This window comes from Pseudopipra pipra, chromosome 7 (assembly GCF_036250125.1).
Source record: "Pseudopipra pipra isolate bDixPip1 chromosome 7, bDixPip1.hap1, whole genome shotgun sequence".
In the NCBI taxonomy this organism is placed as follows: Eukaryota; Metazoa; Chordata; class Aves; order Passeriformes; family Pipridae; genus Pseudopipra; species Pseudopipra pipra.
Window position 1 is genome coordinate 2948622 of NC_087555.1, and position 23842 is coordinate 2972463.

General features: G+C 52.5%; 1 protein-coding gene across 5 annotated transcripts; it reads left to right on the forward strand.

Moving 5' to 3' along the window:
• The first annotated feature begins 15 nt into the window (after positions 1-15).
• ASB1 (ankyrin repeat and SOCS box containing 1) lies at positions 16-23403 on the forward strand. Of its 5 annotated transcripts, none has more exons than XM_064660233.1 (7): positions 16-524; positions 2394-2550; positions 3259-3365; positions 9355-9501; positions 11575-11877; positions 15600-15979; positions 17461-23403. In XM_064660233.1, the coding sequence occupies exons 3-7, from the start codon at positions 3298-3300 to the stop codon at positions 17592-17594; spliced, it is 1032 nt and encodes a 343-aa protein (XP_064516303.1). In that variant the 5' UTR covers positions 16-524; positions 2394-2550; positions 3259-3297; the 3' UTR covers positions 17595-23403. The 5 variants fall into 5 exon arrangements, 4 of the variants coding, with proteins under 4 accessions (XP_064516303.1, XP_064516305.1, XP_064516301.1 ...); XM_064660235.1 differs by having other exon boundaries at positions 263-524; positions 9360-9501; XR_010431807.1 differs by lacking the exon at positions 16-524 and having other exon boundaries at positions 2261-2550; positions 9360-9501; positions 17461-18869; positions 20405-23403.
• Positions 23404-23842: the final 439 nt, after the last annotated feature.

Below are 23842 nucleotides of genomic sequence, written 5' to 3' on the forward strand. Positions count from 1 at the left end.
GTGTGCAGTGCGGAAGGCCAGTAAGACTCCCAAAACTGAACATGGACGAAGATTCCTCCCAGATAAAAGGTGCCAGGACAGAAAGCTCTTGCTGCCCATGGAGTGCCTGGGCTGGCCCACCAACTGCACTTGAAACCCAAAGGTTGTAGGCTTTCTTTCCTGGGGAAAAGGGCTGTTGTTCTCTTTTTTGAGCCCTGTGCTTAAATTTTCAGTCCAACTCCCAAAATTGAACATGGACTAAGATTCCTCCCAGAAAACAGTTCCAGGACAGAGAGCTCTTGCTGCCCATGGGGTGCCCGGGCTGGACCACCAACTGCAACTAACAGCCAAAGGTTACAGGCTTTCTTTCTTGTGGGAAAGGGCTCTTGTTCCCTTTTTTCAGTCCTGCGCTAAAATTGCCAGTCCCACTCTCAAAACTGAACCCGGACAAAGATTCCTCCCAGACAAAAGGTGCCACCACAGAAAGCTCTTGCTGCTCGTGGAGTGCCCAGGCTGGCCCACCAACTGCACCAGAAAACCAGAAGGTAAAGGCTTTTTTTCCTGTGGGAAAGGGCTGTTGTTGGCTTTTCGGAGCCCTGTGCTGAAATTGCCAGTCCGACTCCCAAAATTGAACTCGGATGAAGATTCCTCTCAGAAAAAAGGTGCCACCACAGAAAGCTCTTACTGCCCATGGAGTGCCCAGTCTGGCCCACCAATTGCACCTGAAACCCAAAGGTTGTAGGCTTTCTTTCCTGAGGGAAAGGGCTCTTGTTTGCTTTTTTCAGCCCTATGCAGAAATTGCCAGTCCGACTGCGGTGGTTTCAAGCTTGGCTCCCTGCTAAGTCCCCAACACCACAGCAAAAGCTTCCCCCCACAAGGGAAAAGAAAAAAAAAAATACCAAGAGAACCAAAATAAGAGGACTAAAGCAATATATATTTTGCCCCTCCTTCTGCACTGACCTTGGGGCCTACATTGCTGTTCCTGTGTCCTCACTCCACTCCTCCCTGGCTGGAATTCTCTCTGTGCCACAACGTTCTGTTCCTAAATATGTTATCCCAGAGGCGTTACTGTCACTCCTGATGGGCTGACCCTTGGCCAGCGGCAGGAAGCCCCTCCTGGAGCCAGCTGGTATTGGCTCCACGGGACAGGGCAAGCTACTGGCAGCTTCTCACAGAAGCCACCTCTGTAGCTCACCCGCTAGCAAACCCCAGCCACAGAATCTACTACACCCCTGATCTGGTACCTTTTGGGTTTCATCTCATTCATCCCTTTCGCCTTTTCTTCTTTCCCAGTAGGGCCACAAGCTAAAAGCAAAATATTCCCTTCCAACCCAAAGCATTCCATGATTCTCAAAGCCAAAATTGCCCCTTCATAGCAGCATTAAAAGCCCTCTGATGGGGTTTTATTGCTCTGTTGCTGTGCTGGGCACAAATCAAACATCTCTCTGTCCCTCAGATTTTACCTGCTGTGTCTCTCAAGCACAGCAGGAGGACATTTCTGACATATCCCCACTCCATGACCTAGTTTTGAGTGGAGAAAGAGGAAATTTGGGTCACTTGTTTAAAGCATCACTGGTAGGAGGGGCTGGAAGAAGGACCAGCACAACACTCAGGGTTGTTTTTTCATAGAATTGTGGAATTGTTTGCATTGGAAGGGACCTTAAAGCTCATCCCATTTGCAGGGACACCTCCCACTGTCCCAGGTTGCTCCAAGCCCAGTCCTTGGACACTTCCAGGGATGGGGAGGCCATGACCTCAGGGAGCCACAAGCCTGGGAGCTGATATTTGGTACCTGAGCCATTTTAAACAACTCTGGAGCCGCTTCCACTTAGCAAAAGAGGCAAAATAAGCAGAGAAAAATGATCTTTCCCAAATCCCTTGAAGCAGAACCCCCTTCCCCGGGAGCAGAGGGAGGTGGTTGAACGTGTGGAGTGGAGAGTTAATTGTCACTCCTTAATTAGCTCTGCCACCGCCAGTGGGAGCCGGGCCAGGAGTCGGGAAAACAACTGGGCGAGTGTTTTATGTTCACACCCCACCTCGGAGCGCAGAGCCCGCTGTAAAACAGGCAGGAATGCCGCTGCCTGGAAACCCGCTCGGCATTCCTGCGTGCCTCCTTCCCAAAGACACCTTTCTCCGGGTAATTGTTCCAAACCCGCGGCGTGTCCAGGGAAATCACGGCTTTGAGGGTCTTTTTTTTTTAGCACTGGGGTTTGAGTAGCGGGGGGAGGTATTCTTGGCTTTGTTTAGTTCCCTTAAATCCCCCGTTCCCTGGAACTGCCCAGGGGCTTCTTTTCCCCCTTTTTGCTTCTCTGAAGGCTCAATTCAATAAATACACATCCGGCTCCTTGGGAGCTTAATGAAATTGCGGGAGGCACTTCCAAGAGCAGGATGTTTATTTTTCTCTGCTGCTGCAGGTCCTGCGTGCCCGGAGAGCTCCATAAAGAGCCCCTTGTGCCTGAGCAGGAACGCTGGGGCAGCCGGGAAGTGCTGCACTCACTCAACACCGGGCTCCTCTTACTGCACAGCCGGCTGCCTTTCCAGGGAATTTAGGAAAACGAGCCCAGTGTTAAGGTGGGAAAGTCAAGCACTTGCAAGGCAGATACAGCCTGGAGAGCTGGGTTAATCCACCTGTTTATGGGAGCATATTATGGAGCAGGCTCCTATTTTCCTCTTGTCCTTGCTGCTCAGGTCAGGGAGGTTTCTACCTTCTGACAGAACCCCTGCCTTTGCAACGTGCTCTCTCCAGAAATGTCCAACACCAGGGAGCTCCCAGTGCCTGCTCCTGGCTGGATGCAGCAGGTGGGGCATTCCCAAAGGAATGTCCTCTGAAGGAATGGGGAGGTGCAGGCGCTGCCAGGGGGGAGCAGAGGAGCCTTTCAGCCCTGCTGAGCCTTTGGGCATCAGCTCTGCTTTCTGGCCTCATTACTCATTGCTGGTGACACCAAACTGGGCCTCAGTGAGACAGCAGTCCCAAGTCCCTGGGAGCTGCACCCCTGGGCATGGGGCTGGACTGCCTGGAATGTCTTGGTGGGTGGGAATGGATGATCCTTGAAGGCCCCTTCCAGCCCAAATCATTCCATGATTTCTATGAAATCTTCACTGTTTGATGGGTGGGAATGGATGATCCTTGAAGGCCCCTTCCAGCCCAAATCATTCCATGATTTCTATGAAATCTTCACTGTTTGATGGGTGGGAATGGATGATCCTTGAAGGCCCCTTCCAGCCCAAACAATTCCATGATTCCTGTGAAATCTTCACTGTTTCCTCTCTGTGTTTCAGGAGACAAACACTGGTTTGGGACCCTGAGGTGCAGCGAGGATGGATGGATTCAGAAAATTTGGAAAGATGCAGAAAATTTGGATGCATTCCAACGCCAGGGGTTCATGGTGAGTCCTGTTCCTTTTGGGCCTGGCACTGAACATTCCCAGAATAAACCACTTTCCTTGCCTGAAAGACCTCCAGCCACCAGGCAGAGGATGTGTCATGGCAGCAATAAAGTGTTGGGAAATCAGGTCTCTCCTGGCCTGTAATTCCCATTCTGGAAGGGATTTTCCAAAGCATCAGATTAAAACCAACTCATCTGTTTAGTTCTTTCATTTTGGCCTTCCCAGTCGCAATTCCAAAGCTTCTACTGGAAGCCCTCGGTGTGTTTTGGAATGGGAGCCGAGTGCCTTTTCCAGCACCTCTGGCTCTGCTTTCCAGGACACGGGGGTAGGAAATCTCCTTCTTCCCACTGAGGAGGGGGAATGGGGTCTCAGAGAGCGTTGGTGTTGCCTTGGATTTGACATTTTTTCTCAGGAGCTTCCATGTTCAAGGTGCTCAGCTACAGGGAAGGATGAAGTGGGATGAGGTGGCCTCATGGGAAGAGTGAGGGACATGGAATCACAGAGTATTCTGAGTTGGAAAGGACCCACAAGGATCATCCAACTGCTGTGTATGTTGGAAATGGGCTTTTCTCCTCCCCAGCTCTTTCTTTTTTCCCCTTCTTGCTTTTCCTCGAGTTTTCTTCTGACAATCCCACGCAGGTGCTGAAAGAAGTTCTCCAAAGGGCAAAAACAAAGGGGGGGGGAAACTCTTTCCAGTTTTGTTTTCCCATCCAAATCTGAATATTTTCTGAGGAAGGGAACAAAAAATTACTAAAAATACAAATAAACCCCTTTTGTCTGCACATCCCCTGGTGGGAGTGGGGGAGGTTGGACTGAAACATTCCTGGGTGACTCATTCCTGGGCGACTTTTTGCCCTGGATGGAAAGTTGTCCTCAGCAGACTGGATGTTGTTTTCTAACCTGCCTGCAGGGAGGTGTTTGGTTTGTTGACTGAGGTAAAGGAGGTGCCTGTTTCTCCTTTGGTATTCCCACGTCTGCCATCAGAGGAAGGCTCCAGGTGGCTGTTTCTCTGGGAAAGCGGTGATAAAAACTCCATGGGTGTTTTCCTGCCCTGCCTCAAGCTGGAGATGGTGCCTCAAACTGTCGGTTGGTGATGCCCCAGGGGAGAAAATCCCTTCAACCACACATGATCCATGAGCTGGGGACCTGTGGCCAAGGTCCAGGCTGAATCCTCTCTCGTGATGGAGACATGGAGAGACTGGAGTACTGGATTTGGGTTCTTCGTGCTCCAGGGTAGAACAGAGGGGAGGAGGAAGGATTTCTAAAGCCAGAGCCTTTCATGGCCTCCACAGAAATAAATGATGGGAAAAGAATGGGAAAGAAACATGGAACTCTGCACTCTCTCAGGTGATCCCAAGGAACCCCGCTCCCTCGGGTGATCCCAAGGAACCCTGCTCCCTCGGGTGATCCCATGGAACCCTGCTCTCTCTGAGGTGATCCCATGGAACCCTGCTCCCTCGGGTGATCCCATGGAACCCTGCTCTCTCTGAGGTGATCCTATGGAACCCTGCTCCCTCGGGTGATCCCAAGGAACCCTGCACTCTCTCAGGTGATCCCATGGAACCCTGCTCCCTCTGAGGTGATCCCATGGAACCCTGCTCCCTCGGGTGATCCCATGGAACCCTGCTCTCTCTCAAGTGATTCCATAATCTTCCTGGGAGATATGAAAGGGATGTGTAGGCCAATCATTGTCCTGTCTCCTTCTCAGTTGGCATCCAATGGTCAAGGCTTAGCATACCACCCAGGAAGAATCCAAGGATCAGAGGTGTGTGACCCACCCCTGTTTGGGCACAGGCAGTAGGAAATACTTGGGGGTTTTGTCCATTTTTCCACAAAACATGGTGAAGCCACTGTAAACTTTCCTTTGGGATCGTGTTGGGGCTGGCATCCCCCATCCATGACCATCCAGATCCAGGCTCCTGGTTTTATTGCCCCCGAGGGTGGAGGGGCACTGAACAGGTCACGGCCCCAAGGCTGCCTGAGCTCAAGGAATGTTTGGGCAACACTCTCAGGGACAGGGTGGGATTGCTGGGGTGTCCTGGGCAGGGCCAGGAGTCGGACTGGATGGTCCTTATGGGTCCCTTGCAGCTCAGGATATTCCATGATTCTACAATTCCATGACCTGTGTTTATTCCATGATTCTACAATTCCATGACCTGTGTTTCTCCCGGTGGTTCCTGGGGTGTTACGGTGTAATTTCCACTCCACAGTCTCGTGGTCAGGATTGAAGGAGCAAAGACCTGGACACCTGCTGGAAGGTTAAAACTCCTCAGTCCTGCCTTTTTTTCCTCCAGACACTCCTGTTTAGGCCCATCAAGGCACATTTGCAGCATAGTTAACTCCCTGCACTGCAAGGAACCTTCCTGTTGTCATCTCCGTGGTTACAGCCCTAAAGACAGGCCTGGATGCTGCAATTAAATCCTCCTCCCGTCTCTCATCCCTGTTTTCCTCTGAATGTGTGTCCTCATGTCCACCACACAAATTCCCCAGAAAACCCCTGAGCTGTGCTAAAAACGGGGGATGAAGGATTTCCCCCCTCCCTCTTTCCCCCCAGATGTATTTATCACCAGGGCAACTTCACTTCAGAGTTCACTAAAAATCCAAGCCCCTGGCTTAGATCCAGGGAGGGAGAAGTTTTATGGACTGAGCTAAGTGTGAATTACAGTTCTGGTCACGGCATTTTTCCCCCCCCCTTCCTTCCTTTCTTTCTTCCTTTCCCGTGACTGGAACTCTGTCACAGCTTTTTTTTTCTGCTGCCTGGCAGGTCTGGGAGGAACCTTGAGGGATTTAGAAGGTGTTGGTGCCTCTGGAAAAGAGTAGTGGTGGGGGGACTAACCACTGGTTTTAGCACCGGGTGTAAATAATTGTCCTTTTCAATCACTTGGCAGTGAGACTCCCAAGATGTCCTTGTTTATCCAGGAACTAGGGAGAAGAAGCCACATTTCCTTCTCAGTCTGGCACTAAATGCAACCACTGCCTTCATTCTAGGGAGTAAAAGCCGTGGATGAACAGGAGTTCACCCCTCAGCCATGTTCCAGTGTGGCATGGGAGATGGGAAGGGAGGAGGGCTGTGGAGCCAGGAGCAGGGAGCAGGGAATATGTCCAGGTGCTGTGGGGAAGGGACTCTCTGGCGGTGCCTTGGAGGATGGGCTGGATCCTCTCTGGGCTCAGGGGTGCCAGGTGGGATCCAGCAGCCTGATTGTAGGAGCAGGCTGGGAGAACTCCTTGTTTTGTCTGGAGAATGAGGAGCACTATTGGGAGAGGGTGGGAAGTGGGAGAATGTGTCTGCTTAGGAAGGGCAGTGGGGAAGGTGAGGGAAGGTGGAGGGGTGGCTGAGGGCTCCTCTGGAGCATCAGGAGTCCTTTTTCTCTCCTCTCCCTCTCCTATCCCTCTCCTCTCCATCTTCTCTCCCTCTCCGAACCTCTCTGAACCTCCCCTCTCTTTTCTTCCTTCCTTCCCTCCCTCCTTCCTTCCTTCCCTCCCTCCTTCCTTCCTTCCCTCCCTCCTTCCTTCCTTCCCCCCCTCCTTCCTTCCTTCCCTCCTTCCTTCCCTCCTTCCTTCCCTCTTTCCCTCCTTCCCTCCTCTTCCTTTCCTCCTTTTTCTCTTCCTTTCCTCCTTTCCTTGTTTCTTTCTATCACTTCAGGGTTTGGAAGTGGAGGAAAGGTCCTGCCTGAGGGGCAAGTCAGTGTGTGTTGGCTGTGCTGGATAAGTGGCTAATTTTAGATCCTGGAAGCCTGCTCCTCCTCCTCCTGGAGGCTCCAATTTCCAGGCGGGGTGGGATCAGCCCAAAAGGCCACCCATGGACAACACGCTGCTGGAATGGAGGGAAGGGGGGACACGGTGAGCCCACCTTCCCTGGCTGCTTCTCCCTTCTGGGGGTGGGAGTGGCAAGGGAAGGGTTCTGGAAGCAATGTCCTTCAGGACAGGGAGCCAGCAGGACCCAGTTCCTCTGGATCCACTGTCTGGTGGCACTGGGGGACCTCAAACAAGCAGCAGCTCCCTTTGGAAATGGTCCATGCACCTCCCCACTGTCCCAGTTCCAGGAAGCACTGGCTGATTATTATTATTATGATGATGATGATGATGGAATAACTCAGGCTGAAGGGAACCTCAGGAGGTCATCTAGTCTAACCTCCTGGAGCACAGGCTGTGCCCTCAGCTTGGGAGAGATGGATCTGGTGGGAGCAGTGAGGTGTGCTGGACAAAATGATTTCTCCAGACTTGGAAAAAGCACTTCCAAGGTCTTGGCCAAGTGCTGACCTGTTTGCAAAAGTTCTGCCTTCCCATCTTGGCCATGGAGATTGGCAGTTTAGTGTATTTCTCCATGGGATTTCTCCTAAACACCCATGGAATTCCAGAGCTGGAGGCTGAGACAGCACAGTCACTCCCTTCCCATCGCCCCGGTACAAGAACTCATAAGGACAACTTGGGATAGGCTGATTTTCACGAGAATTTAATGAGGGAAAAAAAGAGAGAGGGAAAAAAGCCTGGCTCAGGAGATAAACTGCTGGAAAATACAGTGGGATACGGTATGTAAGAACCTTCTGCCTGCATTGCAGCATGTCTGCAAGAACATAAATACTTATAACCATGGGGATGGGAGAGGAGACAGTGGTTGAACAGAGGCATTTGCTGTAGAGCTGAAGGAACCTCAAACCATGAGCGATCCCAACTTCGTCTGCCCTGTTTATCCATCACTTTATTCCTCTCTGGGGCTCTGCTTTGTCCACAGGGACAACAACCATAATGCAAGTAAACACTGCTGTGTCCTCTGCTCCCCTTTCTTCCCTGTCCACACTTTCCCTGTGGGAGAAGAGAAGAGTCAGCTCAGAAGGAAATAAAAAGCCCATGGACAAACATGTGTTTTCCTCTGGATGAGCCCCCCGTTGCTGGGCACACTTAGCAGAGGGAGGAGCTCATTAAATCCATTCTCATTAAATCTATTCCCATTAAACCTATTCCCATTAAATCTGTCAGGGATGCAGGAGTTGGAAAGCTGCTCTAGTCTGTCTTGTGCTGTCAGAGCGACATGGGATGTGCGTGGCAGCTGGAGTGGACGTGGAGGGGGAGAGAGCTGTAAAGTGGGGTTGGAAACCAAGGAAGGAATTCCCGGCCTTAGTTTTGCCTCATCTAACGGCATAAGGGCTGCAGGCAGGGGAAGGTGGTTTCTGAAATTCCCGTCCATCCCACTCCGCTTTTGATGTTCCAGCGGGCAAAGGGAATGGATTCGAACCAGCCCCAGCATTCCCCGCTGGCACCGGGCACTCAATCCCGGGCACTCAGCACCGAGGGCGTGTTTTAAACGCTCAGTGCCAGGGCAATAAGGAGGATATAAGGCTATCAGAGTGTCCAAGGAAAGGCCGTGAAGGTGGTGAAGGGTCTGGAGAAGCCAGATGAGGAGCGGCTGAGGGTACTTGGATTGTTCAGCTGGAGAAGGGAGCGGAGACCCCACGGGGTCCCACGGGGGGCAGCTCCGACCCCTGCGTGACAAGGACAGGACCCGCGGGCACGGCCGGAGCTGCGCCAGGGGACGGTCGGGCTGGAGATCAGGAAAGGGTCTTCCCCCCCAAGCTGCTCCTGGGAGCGCCGCTGGAAGCAGGAGCCGCAATTCCCGGAGGAAAACAGGCGCCCGAGGGATGCTGAGGCGCTCGCGGCCGGCTCCTCCCGCTGAAGGAGGAAAGGCTCGGGAGCTGCCCCGGAGCGCCGGGAAAATCCACCTTAACGCCCAGGCAGGAAGCGGCCGGGCGCCAATCAGGCCGGGAAGGGAGGGAGGGAGACGGGGTGGGAGGGAGGGAGAGAGGGCGAGCGGGGCCGGCGGGAAGAGATGGCGGAGGGCGGGGACCCCCCGCCCGCCCCGGGCAGGTACCGTGGGCAGGGGGGCTCGGGGGCTGTGCCGGGGGACACAAGCGGGGCTCATCCCGGCTCCCTCCGGGGCTCATCCCGGCTCCCCCCGGGCCTCATCCCGGCTCCCCGCCGTGTCTCCCTCCAGCGCAGGTCGGAACCTGAAGGAATGGCTGCGGGAGCAGTTCTGCGACCACCCCCTGGAGCACTGCGAGGACACCCGGCTGCACGACGCCGCCTTCGTGGGGGACCTGCCCACCCTGCGGAGCCTGCTGCAGGACGAGAGCTTCCAGAGGTGAGGAGAGCTGCCCGGGGAGCTGCCGGGGAGGAGGGCAGGGAGACCCTCGGGAGGCACAGCGAGGTCCCGCGGCAGCAGCGATGCTGCGTCCCTGCGCCTTTTGGGGACCCCCATCGCACCCCGGCGTTCGCAGGGTGGGCTGCGTTGGAAGGGACCTTAAAGCTCATCCCATCCCACCCCCTGCCATGGGCAGGGACACCTTCCACTAGTCCAGGTTGCTCCAACCCGGCCTTGGACACTTCCAGGGATGAGGGTTTTCATGGGAGAGGTGTCAGGGTGGGATGATGCTCCACTCACCATCCCCACAGCCTGTGCCTTTTGGGAACCCCCAAATCACCCTGTTTTTTTGGGAGAGGTGTCTCCAAGGGTACTCTGCTCGCTGTCCCCACAGCCTGCACCTTTAGGGCCCCCCATCTCACCCTGGTTTTCATAGAGTGGCTTGGGTCAGGAGGTACCTTAAAGCTCATCCAGTCTCACCCCCTGCCATGGGCAGGGACCTCTCACTAAACTCCACCTCCCTCCAACCTGGCCTTGAACACTTCCAGGGATGAGGGTTTTTGTGTGAGAGGGGTCAGGGTGGGAGGATGCTCCATTCACCCCCCCCAGGTCATCCCCCCTGGGCTCCCAGGACACAGATCTCACACCAGAGCTTGGTGGCTGTGCACAAACTCTTTTCAGATCAGGGTGGGAATGGGATCCCATGAAAACAGGAGCCCATGGATAATGGGGAAAAACATACAAAAGGGATTACAATCAGCTGTAAACCCGAAACACCCCATGTTACAAACTCTACCCAGTGCTAACCCTGGGATAGTTAATTAATTTTCCTGCACCGTGGAGAAAACTGCTTAGAGGGCTAAATGTGTCCTGGCCCTCCAAAAAATGTCAATTCAGCAAAAAAGGAGAATGAGCCAAACCCTCTTTCTGCCATCTGGACAGCTGGGGCTCTTTGGACCCTTGGCCTGAGGTTTTTTTGCATGAAAAAGCACAGTTTGACAGGAAGAGGAGGGCTGGACCCACAGCACCATCACACAGGGGATGGAGGGAACAGGAAAGGGGTGCCTGTGATTGTGGGGGTAGATCTGGAGTTCCCCAAATCTCCAAGGATAAAGGGAGCACTTTGATTTTAAGACTTGACAGCTCAGGGCTTGATGGGGGAGGTTTATACTGCTCCTCTTCCAGAGCCATCTCCTTCAGTAAATTGGGAAAGGCCCTTTCCCCAACCAGCCATCCAACAAGGGTTGGATGGCCTACTTAGGATGGCCGCACCTCCCAAACTGAGTTTCCCTGGATTGGTGATTGTGTCATCCCGTGGTCCCTGGCTGAGCGTGGATGTTGCTGATGCTGTGATACAGCTGCATCCCTACATTTTCCATACATTTCTCCCTTTCTCCTGTGTCCTGTTGCCATTTCTCTGCTGCTTTGATGACTTTCTGCATCCTTTGGAGCAGCTTGAATTAAATGGTTGTGATCCCCAGCTTGGTCACTGCTGATTTCATGGAGTCATGGAATCACATGAACTGGTTTGGGTTGGGAGGGACCCTAAAGCTCATCCTCTTCCAAGGGCGGGGACACCTTCCACTATCCCAGGTTGGTCCAACCTGGCCTTGAACACTTCCAGGGGTGGGGCAGCCACAGCAATGTGGGATATATTCCTGTCAGAAGGGAGTAGGGCAGTATTTTATATTCTTTATTGATGACTTTGACTGAATTTTGGGGCAGAGCTGGGAGAAAGCCCGGATTCCAGGCACTGTTCCCGGCTGTGTCTCCATGCAGCACCTCTCAGGTTATTGACAGGAACTTCTTAGGGCTGCTAAAAACTGCCAAAAATCGAGGAATATCCTGAGCTGGAAGGGATCACCAAACCCAAACCCTAGCCCTGCCCCGGCCACCCCAACAATCCCACCCTGTCCCTGAGGGCATTGTCCAAATGGGACAGCCTTGGGACCACCATCACTGCCCTGGGGAACCTGGGCGGTGCCCATCTGCCAGGGGGCAGTTTGGGCTGTTTCAGCATCCTCTTTGGGAGCTGGAAGGCTTCTCTGAGCCCTGTTTTTCCCCGTGGTGCAGCCGGATCAACGAGAAGTCGGTGTGGTGCTGCGGGTGGCTGCCCTGCACCCCCCTGCGCATCGCGGCCACCGCCGGCCACGGGCCCTGCGTGGACTTCCTGCTGCAGAAAGGGGCCGAGATCGACCTGGTGGACGTCAAGGGACAGACGGCCCTCTATGTAGCCGTGGTCAACGGGCACCTGGAGTGTGCCAAGATCCTGCTGGAAGCGGGGGCTGATCCCAACGGCAGCCGGCACCACCGCAGCACTCCCGTGTACCACGCGGCCAGAGTGGGACGGGCAGACATCCTGCAGGAGCTCATCAGGTGGGAGCTGGGGACAGCCTGGAGGGGACAGGGGTGACATCCTGCAGGAGCTCATCAGGTGGGAGCTGGGGACAGCCTGGAGGGGACAGGGGTGACATCCTGCAGGAGCTCATCAGGTGGGAGCTGGGGACAGCCTGGAGGGGACAGGGGTGACATCCTGCAGGAGCTCATCAGGTGGGAGCTGGGGACAGCCTGGAGGGGACAGGGGTGGTTATGGGGCCGAAATCCTCCAGGAAATCATGCGGTGGGAGCTCAGGGATGGACTAGGGGAGGGACAGGGGTTGTCATGGTGTGGTTATCAAGAGGTGCCTCTGCCCAAATCAAGGTGTGGGAGCAGATGTGGTGATTTTGGGCCCCCTGCCGAATCCACAACAGGGATTTCACGGAGCAATAAATGTGGGGGAGGGAGATGGAAAGCAGCAGAAAAGAGCTTGGGGGGGAAGGAGAGAGGGAAGCAGGAGATCATCCTCACCTGTATCCAGCAGTGTCCCACTGGGCCTTCTTCCCCCTGGGCTTCCCCCTGGTTTGGAGTCATTCTGAGGGTACCACTTTTGGACAGTCCAAGTTTCAGGTATCCAGGGGGTGGTCACAGGTATTCCCATAATTTGGGGTGATACATTGTGAGCAGTTGCTTCCTCTCCCACCATTTGCCACGGTGGGAATTTTTCTCTGGATTCCCTGACCAGGCCTGGAATTGGCACCTTCCTGTCACAAATTCCTCCTTTCTGTGCTTATCCCAAATTCCCCTGTGGTGGCTGATTTTAGGGAAAGTTCATTCTGTGGCCTTGGCAGTGTTTGAGACAGGGAGCTGTGACCTTCACAGGGGTGGCTCTTCTCCTTTCTCTTCTTCCCTTGGGATCTTTTCTCAGCCTCCACATGCCTGGTGGAGCTGATAAAGACATGGAGAGGAGGAGAGAGGGTGGAGAGATCCCAAATGGAGATCCTTGTATTCCCTGCTGGCAGCAGATCTGTGTCCTGTGGTGTGACTTCCATACCTGTTGTCCTCATCAAAGCCCACGAGAGGAGTCTCTAGTTCTGGGCATCCACTGTTCAGTCACATCCAAATCTTCCACAGGATCCAGCTCCCGACTCCCAGTTGAATTCCAGAGGGAGGTGGATCCCCTGAAGAACCTCATGTGGTGATGGGTGACCTCCTGTCCCTCTGGAAGCTCCCTCAGCAGCACCAACAGCGAGTGGGATCAAGGTGTAGGTTGTGGGAACCTGGGTTGCTTTTTCTGTGGCATTTCCTGATTATTCCTGCTTTTAAATGGGAAGATTTTTGTCCAAGGGATCGTACTGGACAACTGCCTTGATGCCAAATAATGAGAGATCACCAGGGGAAAATACAGAGAAATAGGAAAAGAGGGGAAAATTTCCTTGGATTCACACAGAGTCCAAATCAAGGAATCCCTTCTATGACCTCAAATGCTGGAAAATAACAAACAAAGGATCAGGATAGAGAAAATTCCAAACCCTTGAGGGTTTTCTTCCCTTCTTTGCATGTGGGGGAGTGAGTTTTCATCCGAGTGCAGCTTTCAGGAAGCTGGCAAGGAGGCAAAATAGGACAGAATCCCCCCTCCTTGCTCCTTTCCTGGGAAGCTGAGAGCAGGATGTCCCCAGTGCCACGTGCTTGTTGATTCCCAAAAACCTCCCCTGATCCACCCAGGCAGGCTGGAATGTAGCAAATGGGATTTCAGCAGCCCAGGGAGAGCTGGGGCCTTGATTTATGTGTCTGCTCCTCGGGATACCTTGCCAGCAATATTAAAGGCAAGATTTTTGGAAAACTTTCAGACTTAAAAATGAACTGGAGTTTGTCCAGTCCCTTTTTATTCGGGAATGTCTCTCCCAGGGCTGCTCAGTTAATACCAAATTGTCAGATTGCCCAAAATGTCAAATATCCCTGAGCAGGGATTTCACAGATCCATGGAGTTACTTAGTTCAAACCCTCTCCGAGGGTTTGGATCTGGCAGGGGGAATGCAATGGGGAAGACACTTTTCCTGGGATATAAGGAAATCTTTCGGCCCCAGAGAGACAACCTGCTCAGGTTGTCTAAACCTCACCTGGTTAATCCTGGGTTTAAAATCATGCTATAGCACAGTCGGGACCCCTGAGCATTCCTGAACCAAGGAGGAGGTGGAATTGTATCCATTAATAGTAAATCCACACATCTCTGGGATGGTGATCCGTTTCAGAAGGCAGCTGGTGGAAATATTTCGAGGAGAGGTGGCTTCCCTCCCGACTTGCAGTGGGATGGGTTGCAGTGGCTGATCCAGCAAGGATGAGAGGATCCTTTTTCCAGGTTAAAACAGGGGAAAAGGAGAGCTGACACATCCCCCTGATGCTTCAGGTGCCTGTCTGACTCTGACAAAGTAGAACTTGGGGTTTTAATCAGAACTGAGGCTTTCCTCTGAGAATTTTTGGGGAAAAAAGGACTGAAATGAAGGAATAGCTGCTCCCTGCTCAGGAGGTCTCCCTATAGAAGTGGCACTTCATCCAAATGCTCCTGGAATGTGATTTGAAGAGGAAAATCCACCCTTGTGCCATTTGCAACTCTTGTTCTCTCATCCCTGGTTCTGGGTGTGCTTGAGACTCTTTCCACCCTCAGCATTGAAGGATTTGGTTAAAGATTTCCTGGTTTCAGCAAGAACTGGCCTTGTTCTGAGGCAGGATTTGTCCCCTGGGATTGTCCTTATTTTTCTCAGCTCCTACAAGGAATATAATGCTGTCTAGGAAGACAGAAGGATCTCTGAGCACCCAGTTTGCAATTTTGGAAGGGGAATTGGTGGGTGAGGGAACCTTTTATCCCCCTGTGGGGAGAAGGGACAGAGCTTTGCTTGATCTGCAGTGGTTAAAACCAGCCATTCCTTAGGGATTGGGGTGGCTTCCTCCTTCTTCCCATCCAAGCTGTGTGGGAAGGAGATGGAATTAGTGTCTCAACTCTTCCATGGGGTCAGTCCTTCAGGAACTGCTCCAAGTCCTTCCATGGGGTCAGTCCTTCAGGAACTGCTCCAGTGTGGGTCACTCTTCCATGGGGTCAGTCCTTCAGGAACTGCTCCAAGTCCTTCCATGGGGTCAGTCCTTCAGGAACTGCTCCAGTGTGGGTCACTCTTCCATGGGGTCAGTCCTTCAGGAACTGCTCCAGTATGGGTCACTCTTCCATGGGGTCAGTCCTTCAGGAACTACTCCAGGTCCTTCCATTGTGTCAGTCCCTCAGGAACTACCCCAATGTGGGTCACATTCCATGGGGTCAGACCTTCAGGAACTGCTCCAATTTCATCTTCCAACTACTTTTTTCCTTCTTAAATCTGTTATCCCAGAGGCATTACTCTCATTCCTGATGGGCTCTGCCTTGGCCCATGGCAGGTTCATCCTGGAGCTGGAATTGCCTCTGCTGGATATGGAAAAGCTTCTGGAAAAACCACCCCTGGAGCCCCGCCCACTACCAAAACCTGGCCATGCAAACCACGTACAGGAGGGCAAGGAAAGATGTTTCCCAGCTGCTCTTCGTCTTTCCAAATCCTGGGAAAACCAGCTTTGCTTCTGGAAGATCCGCCCACGCTGGACGTGTTGTCCCTAATCCGAAGCCCCTCCAGACCCACCTGAGGGTGACAGTTCATGGCTGGTGGGACACAGAGGTGCCAAAGACAGGCAGGGTTCTCCTTCTCCATGTGGGAATCCCCTGGGTGTTCCCAGCCCTCCTGAGTTCCCTGTGCCCCTGCAGGTACGGCGCGGATGTGGATGTGAACCACCACCCACCTTCCGGGGGCCACTCCCCGCGGCCCCTCACCACGCTGGTGGTGTGCCCCCTGTACATCAGTGCTGCCTACCACAACCTCCAGTGCTTCCAGCTGCTGCTCCGGGCCGGAGCCAACCCGGATTTCAACTGCTGTGGGCCCATCAACCTGCAGGGCTTCTCCAGGGGCTCCCCGGTGTGCGTGCTGGACGCCGTCCTGCGCCACGGCTGCGACGCCGCCTTCGTCCGGCTCCTCGTGGACTTTGGGGCAGATCTCAGCCTGGTCAAGGTGGAGGCCTTGGGAATGGAATCCACAGGAAGGGTCAAAGTCAACCCTGAGGCTCTGGAGGTGTTCAAAGAGGCCAGGGGTAAGTGGGGGTGGAGTTCCTGGAGCGGCGCTCTGGAGTCGGGAGAAGGCTTTGGGGGGGTTCTTTGGAAGTGAAGTGGTGGGGTGGGTGTTCCTGGCCTCTTTTGGGCCTTCAGCAATTCTAACACATCAGAACCGCAACTAGGCTCCAGCAAGGTGTTAAACTCAACATCACTGATTTCTCCACCCCAAAATCAGCTCCCTGTTTCTTCCGTTGCATTTTGTGCCTTCATGAGGTGAAGGTGCCTTTGGGGCCTGTTCAAGGACCTTCAGCAGTTCTAACACATCCAAACCACAACTGGGCTCCAACAAGGTGTTAAACTCAACATCAGTGATTTCTCCACCCCAAAAACGACTCCCTGTGTTTTCTCCTGTTGCATTTTGTACCTGAAGGTGCCTTTGGGGTCTGTTTGTGGGCTTTCAGCAGTTCTGAAGACCCACACAAGTAGGTGTATTTGGAGCCTGTTCAAGAGTCTTCAGCAATTCCAACACTCCAAAAAGACAACTGGGATCCAACAAGGTGTTAGACTCGACATCAGTGACTTCACCACCCCAAAAACGACTCCCTGTTTTTTCGCTGTTGCATTTTGTACCTTCATGTGCTGTTTTCCCTCCCGAGTCCTTCAGCAGCCCAATCTCTGTCTGTAAATCCACCTTTTCCCTCTTTCTCAGCTCTTTCCCATCGCCTGAGGGTATCCTCAGAGCCTGATCCAGGCTGTGGGATCCAGCCCCCATCCCCAAGTTCCTCAGCTTTATATGGGCCTGGTTTTTAAACCTGCCTGGATTTTTGCTGAGCACAGTCTCAGCTAGGCTGGAGCGGATGGTTTTGGTTAAGCCCGGGTTTAGGAGGCAAGTGGGACTCCTCAGGTGGAGCAGGGAGGATAACAGAGTGGTGCCTTGGAGGTCCAGAGCCTGAATGAACATGGACACCACCATCCTGTTGTCCCTGTGCTGGAAGAGCTCTCCAGGAGCTCCCAAGCCCTCAGAAGAAAGCTGGGATAAGGCCTGAGCTGCCCTTCCATGCTCTGGTTTCCCAGCAAAAATAGTGTCCATGTATTTTTAGAATGATCCAAGTAGAATCATGGAATATCCTGAGCTGGGAGGGCCCCACTGGGACCATCCAGTCCAACTGCTGTCCCTGCCTGAGACACCCCAACAATCCCACCCTGTCCCTGAGGGTGTTGTCCAAACACTCCTGGAGCTCTGGCACCACCACCCTGGGGAGCCTGTTCAGTGCCTTCCAGAACCTTCTCCTGATATCCAACCCTCCCTGACACGGCTCCAGCCATTCCCTGGGGTGCTGGTGTGCCTTGGCAGTGCTCTCCTGGCCCCTCTCCTGCAGGGGTGAGCTCCATGGTCCCCACCCCATCCAATGTGGAGCTGTCATTGCTCCAAATCCTTGCTTGGAAGGTTTGGCTTCCTCAGGGGGAGGATTTGTGCAGTTCTCCCTGTCCCTCAGTGGTTCCATGTTTTTCCTTGCAGGCCGCCCCCGGAGCCTCCTGTCCCTGTGCCGCATCACTGTCCGGAGAACCCTCGGCAAATCCCGCCTGGATCTCATCCATATCCTTCCAATCCCAGACCCCATTAAACAATTTTTACTCCATGAACACACTTAAAGGACAGCTGGCTGCTTCCCTGGATGGTTTGGTTTGCTCAGTTTGCAGAAGCCAGGTGCCGATCCCAACCCTTTCCCCACGGAGTGCACATCATTCCCTGCTCCTGGGATTTTTTTGCCCTTCCGGATTTAAGGGGCAGTGGTTCTATGTGTCCCTCGTTTCCCCAGGGTTTTGCTGGGAATGAGCCTGACCGAGGTGTGCGGGTGTTCCCTGAGTAAATACAATATATCCTGGAGCTGCTGGCACGAGTGGAACTCTGTCACTCCTCTGTTCCGCACTCCTGGCTCTCCCTGCTGGAGCCTTTCCTCTTCCTATAGGATACAAGGAAGCCTCTCTCTGCCACCAGTACTTGGCATTTTCCTCCTGTGTGAAGTTTGTGAGTAAAATTGGGGGTGTTTTCCTCTGTCCTCTTCTGGTGGCACAGAAAACCAGGAGTTCCCACCTCCCTTTGACTCCTGATCCCGTGGCATGGTCAGGGAAAGCCCTCCTGGATCTGCCTTCCAGCTCTGTTTTGTTTGTGGAAAAGGGAGAAGAAAGGGCTTTTTGGCTTGAGTTGGGAGACTCAAATTGGGAGATTCTGTGCCTGGACTCCTTTGATTCCCAGTGCCTCTTCATGCCACAAGCTCCCAGGAAAGTGTCATCTCCAGGGAGCCAACAGCCTTCCTCAGGATCTCAGGGTCAGCTCCTTAAAGGCTCAGGGTCAGTGTAAAGGAATCCCTGCCAAAATCCCAGCGTTAGGAGGGCAGAGATGATGGTCCCTTGGGATCTTGGGAAAAAGCTCAGGTGATAGTTGCTACTTGCTTTTACTTCACTGCTTCAGGTCCTTTCTGGTCCCTGTGTTAGAAGGTGATTTTTTGGACAGTTTTACTCTGCCAGATGTTCTTCCCATGCTCATCCAGTGGGCAAAGGGGTTTCTCCAGATGGGGCTTTAAAGATCATCAAAGCCCAGACTGGGTTGGGTTGGAAGGAACCTTACAGCTCATCTCATTCCCAATCCCTGCCATGGGCAGGGACACCTTCCACTAGCCCAGGTTGCTCCAAGCCCCATCCCTATGGATTTACCCCACAGGCCTTGACAAATGTTCTCTATCCAGAGCCACAAATAAATGGAGGGCAGGAAAAACCCAATCCCTGATTATTTCCTGTTATTTCAATTCCATGACGTGGAAGACCCAGCTGCCCCTTCCATCCTGATTTTAGCTTAAGGTGGCAAAAGCCAAGGATATTCCCAAGCCCTCCCTGGGTGAGATGGGACGGATGTGGAGCTGTGAGCAGGTGAGGAGGCAGCAGCTTTTCCCCGTTCCCTTTCCAGCTGGTTTCGGAGCAGCTGGTTTCGGTTTTCCCGGTGCCTGCGAGTCGTGTGCTCACTTTATGGAGGTGTTAACATGCCTGGGAGATGCAAACAGGTTGTAAAAGCCTCTTGGCACCTTGCTGGGGGATCCCTAATGTTTTGCAGGAGCACGGGATGGCCGTGCTCCGGGAGCTCTGGTGCGGAGGGGCGGCAGTCGGGGTGGGTTGTGTTGGGGCAAAGCCATGGAAGCTTTTTTTGGGGTGGCTTTTACCCCAAGATTTTGAGTTGCTTTGCAAACTGGGCGCTCCTGAGTGAAGGTGTGGGGAGAGGGAATCACAGAAGCCCAGAATCTCTGGAGTTGGATCCCCAAGGACCATCCAGTGCAGCTCCTGGCCCTGCTCAGGACACCCCAGCAACCCCACCCTGGCCCCGAGAGCCTTGTCCAAGCTCTTGGTGCTATGAGCTATGGTGAAGTGCCCCAGTGGGAATTCCCCCCAGGAAATGGGGGGAATTTAGTGAATTTGCTGCCTGCTGTAACTCCAGTATAATTAAAGCTAAGCCTGGTACAGTATTAATTCTGAAGTCAATCCCAAGGGTTCCCCTGACCATGGATTTCTTCAGGTCAAGGGATGCTTCTCCCAGCCCAAACTTGGAGTTCATCAATCCCTTGGCCATGGGCAGAATCAGAACTTTGAAGTGCAGGACACGATTTGCCTGGATCATCCATCCAGCTTCCATCTTAACTGAGGGAATGTGCCTGGGAAAGGTCTGTTAAAACCTGGATGGTCTCGCTTTTGGCTTCAAATGGGTCCAGCTTAGGGGCAATTCAGTATTAAGCTGCAAGTGCCAGACTTTTCTTATCCCTGTGGACATTGGTTGCTGCTTAAACCCAGCCTACTTAAACCCGGCTTTGCCAAGTGGTTTAATACACAAGAGAGCTGGAATTTTCCTTGTAGAGAGATAATACTGAATCTGAAAATAAATTAATGATAATTATTGGACCTCAGTGTCCTGTGGGGCCCAAACCTCCATCCTCTGGCTGTCCCTGTGCTTTTAAACCCAGGAAACGAGAGCCTTCCAATATAAAATCTGAATAATATTTAGGCATTCTGATGTAAATATTAATTAGTCATATTCTAATAATATTTAGGTATATTCTAATAATATTTTAGGCATTTGTGTATTTTCAAGCCATATAAACAGAACCAAAGCAGATCTGAAATAAACCAGGCAGATCCAATGATGCCTTTTTTTTCCTGTGGGCTTTCCTCTTGTCTTTATGGCTCAGGGAAAATTTCCAGGCCATGGAATGCTGGGAGCTGGGACCCAAAGATTTCCTGCTGTTTGACAATTTTACAAAAGGTGGAGGAAGAGCGTCCGTTGAGTTGAAGCAATTTTTGGGTTGTTTTGGGTGGGTTTCTTTGGGCTTTGCTGCTTGTTTTTCACTCCCCGAAGTCGAGTAACAAAGCCCTTTTTACCCCGAAAAGGTGCAGCACCTTTTTAGCTTTTTGTCTTCCAGGGAGCAAAACACCAGGAGGGAACAGAGGGGACAGAATTCCACTTCAGAAGTGCCAATCAGTGGTTTGTTGGCTTTTCCCAGGGGAAAAAAATCAGCCCTGTGGTGGGTCTGGATCCACGTGGAGCCGAATAAAGATGTTGCAGTGCAAGAGCTTGGCTTTGGGCCTAATTCTTTGCTTCAGGAGATGGCTCTGGATTTGGGACAGCCTGGATCCTGCCGGCTTTGGAGGCTGTGGCTGCCTCCTCTCCGTGTTCTGTAGCCACTGGAGGGGGCCGGAGAACAGGGAATGCTCCAGTGCTAGCTCCTGCCTTGCCACCCCGGGAGATCCTGAGTTCCCTGATTTTTCAGGAGATCCTGAAAACTTTCCACCTGCTCCCTCGAAAGGGGCTCTTCAAACCTCTCATTCCTGCTCCTGCCTCCTTAGTAGCTCTGGAAATGCAGCTCCTCAGTGTCTCCTGGCATGAAAACAGATGGAATTCCTCAAAATATTTGGATTTTTATAACTTAGCTTTTGTTTTTGCAGCATTTTCAGTGGAAAACTCCCTCCAAGCTTCCGCTGCAGGAGTTCCTGCTGGTTGCTCTGTTCTTCCCAAGGATTAGCAGGTGGATTTTGTCCCTGTAGGTGCCCCCAGTCCAGGGCACAGTCCCTTCTTTAGGATTCCTGCTTTTCCCATTTGGGAAGTGTTTGTCTGCTCTGGTGCCAGCATTCCCTCTGAAGGCAAAACCAGAGTTTCTCCCCAGCTGGAAGAAAACCATCCAATGGTTTGGAATTCTGGTGGTGAAAAACAAAGCTAAACAAGCCCTAATCCTAAATTTTCCCAATCCAGCCTTGAAATTCCTCTGCCGTGGAGCAGGAGCCTCCTGGCTCTCTGGGCATCTCCCCCCAGGCCACCCCAACTGGGTACCTCGTGGTGCATCACAGGATGCACCACGAGGCCTTTCCTCACCTGGGAAAGGCCTGTGTGTCTGAGCTGCCAATCCCAGGACAAGCAATATGGAATTGTTGACAGGAGTTGCATGTTATCCACCTGTTCCCTCAGTTATCCCTCCAGGGCAGAGGAGCTGGAAATTCTGGTCACCTCCCAGTGAATTGCAGCTGTGACAGACTCACCTCTGAGCCTGTCACTGCAACATTTTCCTTTTTAGCACGTTCAGGAGCCTTTAAGGAAGAGAAAAGATCTCCTCTTGCACCATGTGATGCTCAAATATTTGCTCTGGGCTTTGAGAACTCACCAAATCTCAGGCAGTGTCCAAGCAATTCCAAGCAAGTAGGATCCATTATTCCCACTGCTGGGCAAACCCCTCATTATTTGACTTGTTGGCATTCCCCATCAGCTCCTTCATGTCTTCCCTCCCAAAGGAGGTCTTTGATCCCTGGAAGAAGAAGAAGAAGAAGGAAAAAGGTTGTGGAGGGGAAAGAAGAAGAAAATGGTGGAAAAGAAAAAGAAGGAAAAGGTGGTGGAAGAAAAAAGAAGAAGGAAACAGTTGTGGCTGCCCCATCCCTGGAAGTGTCCAAGGCCAGGCTGGATAAGGCTTGGAGCAACCTGGGATAGTGGGAAGTGTCCCTGCCTGTGGCAGGGGGTGGCACTGGATGGGCTTTAAGGTCCTTTCCAACCCCAACCTGCAGCCCCCAAACCCACAGTGGCCCTGGGGAGTCATTCTCCTGCCTCCATTTCCCTCTGCGTCCAGCACTTCCCCCCTTGTTCCGTTTTCCACCCTTCCCCACTTTTTTGGGGGGTTTTGTTGCTGGTGCTCCCAAGCCAAACAAAATGTGCTGTTGTTTACAGGAAAGGGCTCTCTGTTTTCCCAGCATCTGGTGTTTGTAACAGGAATGACAGATCTTCCCAGCAGAAAACCCTCCAGCCTGGCTGTGCCTGGCCAGGAATCCACATGTGCCATCACATCTTCATCCCAAAAAGGTCCTGGAAAATCCTAACCACGTAGGAAAGGGCTCAGAGTAACCTGGACTAGTGGAAGGTGTCCCATGGCAGGGGGTCCTTAAGGTCCTTAAGATGGTCCTTAAGGTCTCTTCCAACCCAAACCATCCTGGGATTCCTTGACCCGGGTCAGGGAGACAAATAAAGGCACGATGGATAAGATAGAGTGGGACAACATTGTCACTGATTTATGGCTCCCCCCAGGCTTTCCATGAGCTTTCCAAACTTCCCAGGCTGAGGTGATCCTTGCAGTCCTCTGCAAGCTGCTGAGGGAATTTTGGAAACTGGTTCCCAGCCATGAGTTCCAGCTCGGCCAACTCAGCACTTGCCTTTAATTTTAATAATTTGGCAACATCCCTTTATTTGAACATCTTTCCAAGCCAGGGGCTGCTTTTCCTCAGAGAAAATGAGAGTGGAAGGCTGGTAAAATGCCTCCAGAAACTGGAAGTTAAATTAAGAACTGGTTTTAAGAGCCCTGAGTGTGTTTAGCCCCATGTAGTGGTGTTGGGAGCACTGGGAGCTCACGGTGCCCGTTGGAAGGTTTAGGAGGCACAGGGAATGGGGGGATTGTTTTGTGGGTGTTTCTGGCCTTTCTGAGCCTGTTTTTGTTTGCAGTCGGAATGTATTAATAGGGGCATCCTTTGTTTCATTTCCCACAAAAGGCAGTTTTTACCAAAAAGTATTTATTTTGGAAAATTTGGACTATGGAGCTTTTTTGTATCTGTGGGAGCAGCTGCTGGAAGTTTTATCCATTTGATCATCTCTTCCTACAAGGACTTTTTACAAAGGTCTGGAGGGACAGGACAAGGGGGAATGGCTTCCTGCTGCCAGAGGGCAGGGTTAGATGGGATATTGGGAAGGAATTCTCCCTTGAGAGGGTGGGGAGAGGCTGGGATGGAATTCCCAGAGAAACTGCAGCTGCCCCATCCCTGGAAGTGTCCAAGACCAGGCTGGAGCAACCTGGGCTAGTGGGAGGTGTCCCTGCCCATGGCATTTGCCACCTCCAGGTACTTCTTGAGCTGGAAAGGAATTTGGCTTTATAATGAATATGTTGTAAGACTTTCTGTTGTCTGAAGGTGTTCAAGTCTTTACCTTCCTCAAAGCAACCAATAAATCCTATAAATACTATCCAGGAAAGCAGAAGTTTCCAGTTGTCCTGACTTCCCTCTGATATCAGTTCCTTAAATTTCCAACCTCCATTATTGCAAACTTCCTTAAAGCTAAAGCATCCCAGAATCCCAGACTGGTTTGGGTTGGAAGAGACCTTAACGATGACCCAGTTTCACCCCCTTGCTGTGGGCAGGGACACCTTCCACTAGCCCAGGTTGCTCCAAGCCCTGTCCAGCCTGGCCTTGGACACTTCCAGGGCAGCCACAGCTTCTCTGGGCATCAAAGCAGAGGTTCTTTGCCTCAGTGGGTGACCAGCCTGGAGGAGGGTTGGCTTGGACCTGTTGGACTTGGCAGTGCTGGGCTGGACTCAATGATCTCAAAGATCTTTTCC

Bases quoted from the DNA above. Each gene is read 5' to 3' on its own strand.
- ASB1 (XM_064660231.1), top strand. From the start codon at position 2,336: ATGAAATTGCGGGAGGCACTTCCAAGAGCAGGATGTTTATTTTTCTCT. The intron at 9,502-11,574 runs GTGAGGAGAGCT...CCCGTGGTGCAG, and splicing joins CAGGACGAGAGCTTCCAGAG to CCGGATCAACGAGAAGTCGG. The intron at 11,878-15,599 runs GTGGGAGCTGGG...GTGCCCCTGCAG, and splicing joins ATCCTGCAGGAGCTCATCAG to GTACGGCGCGGATGTGGATG.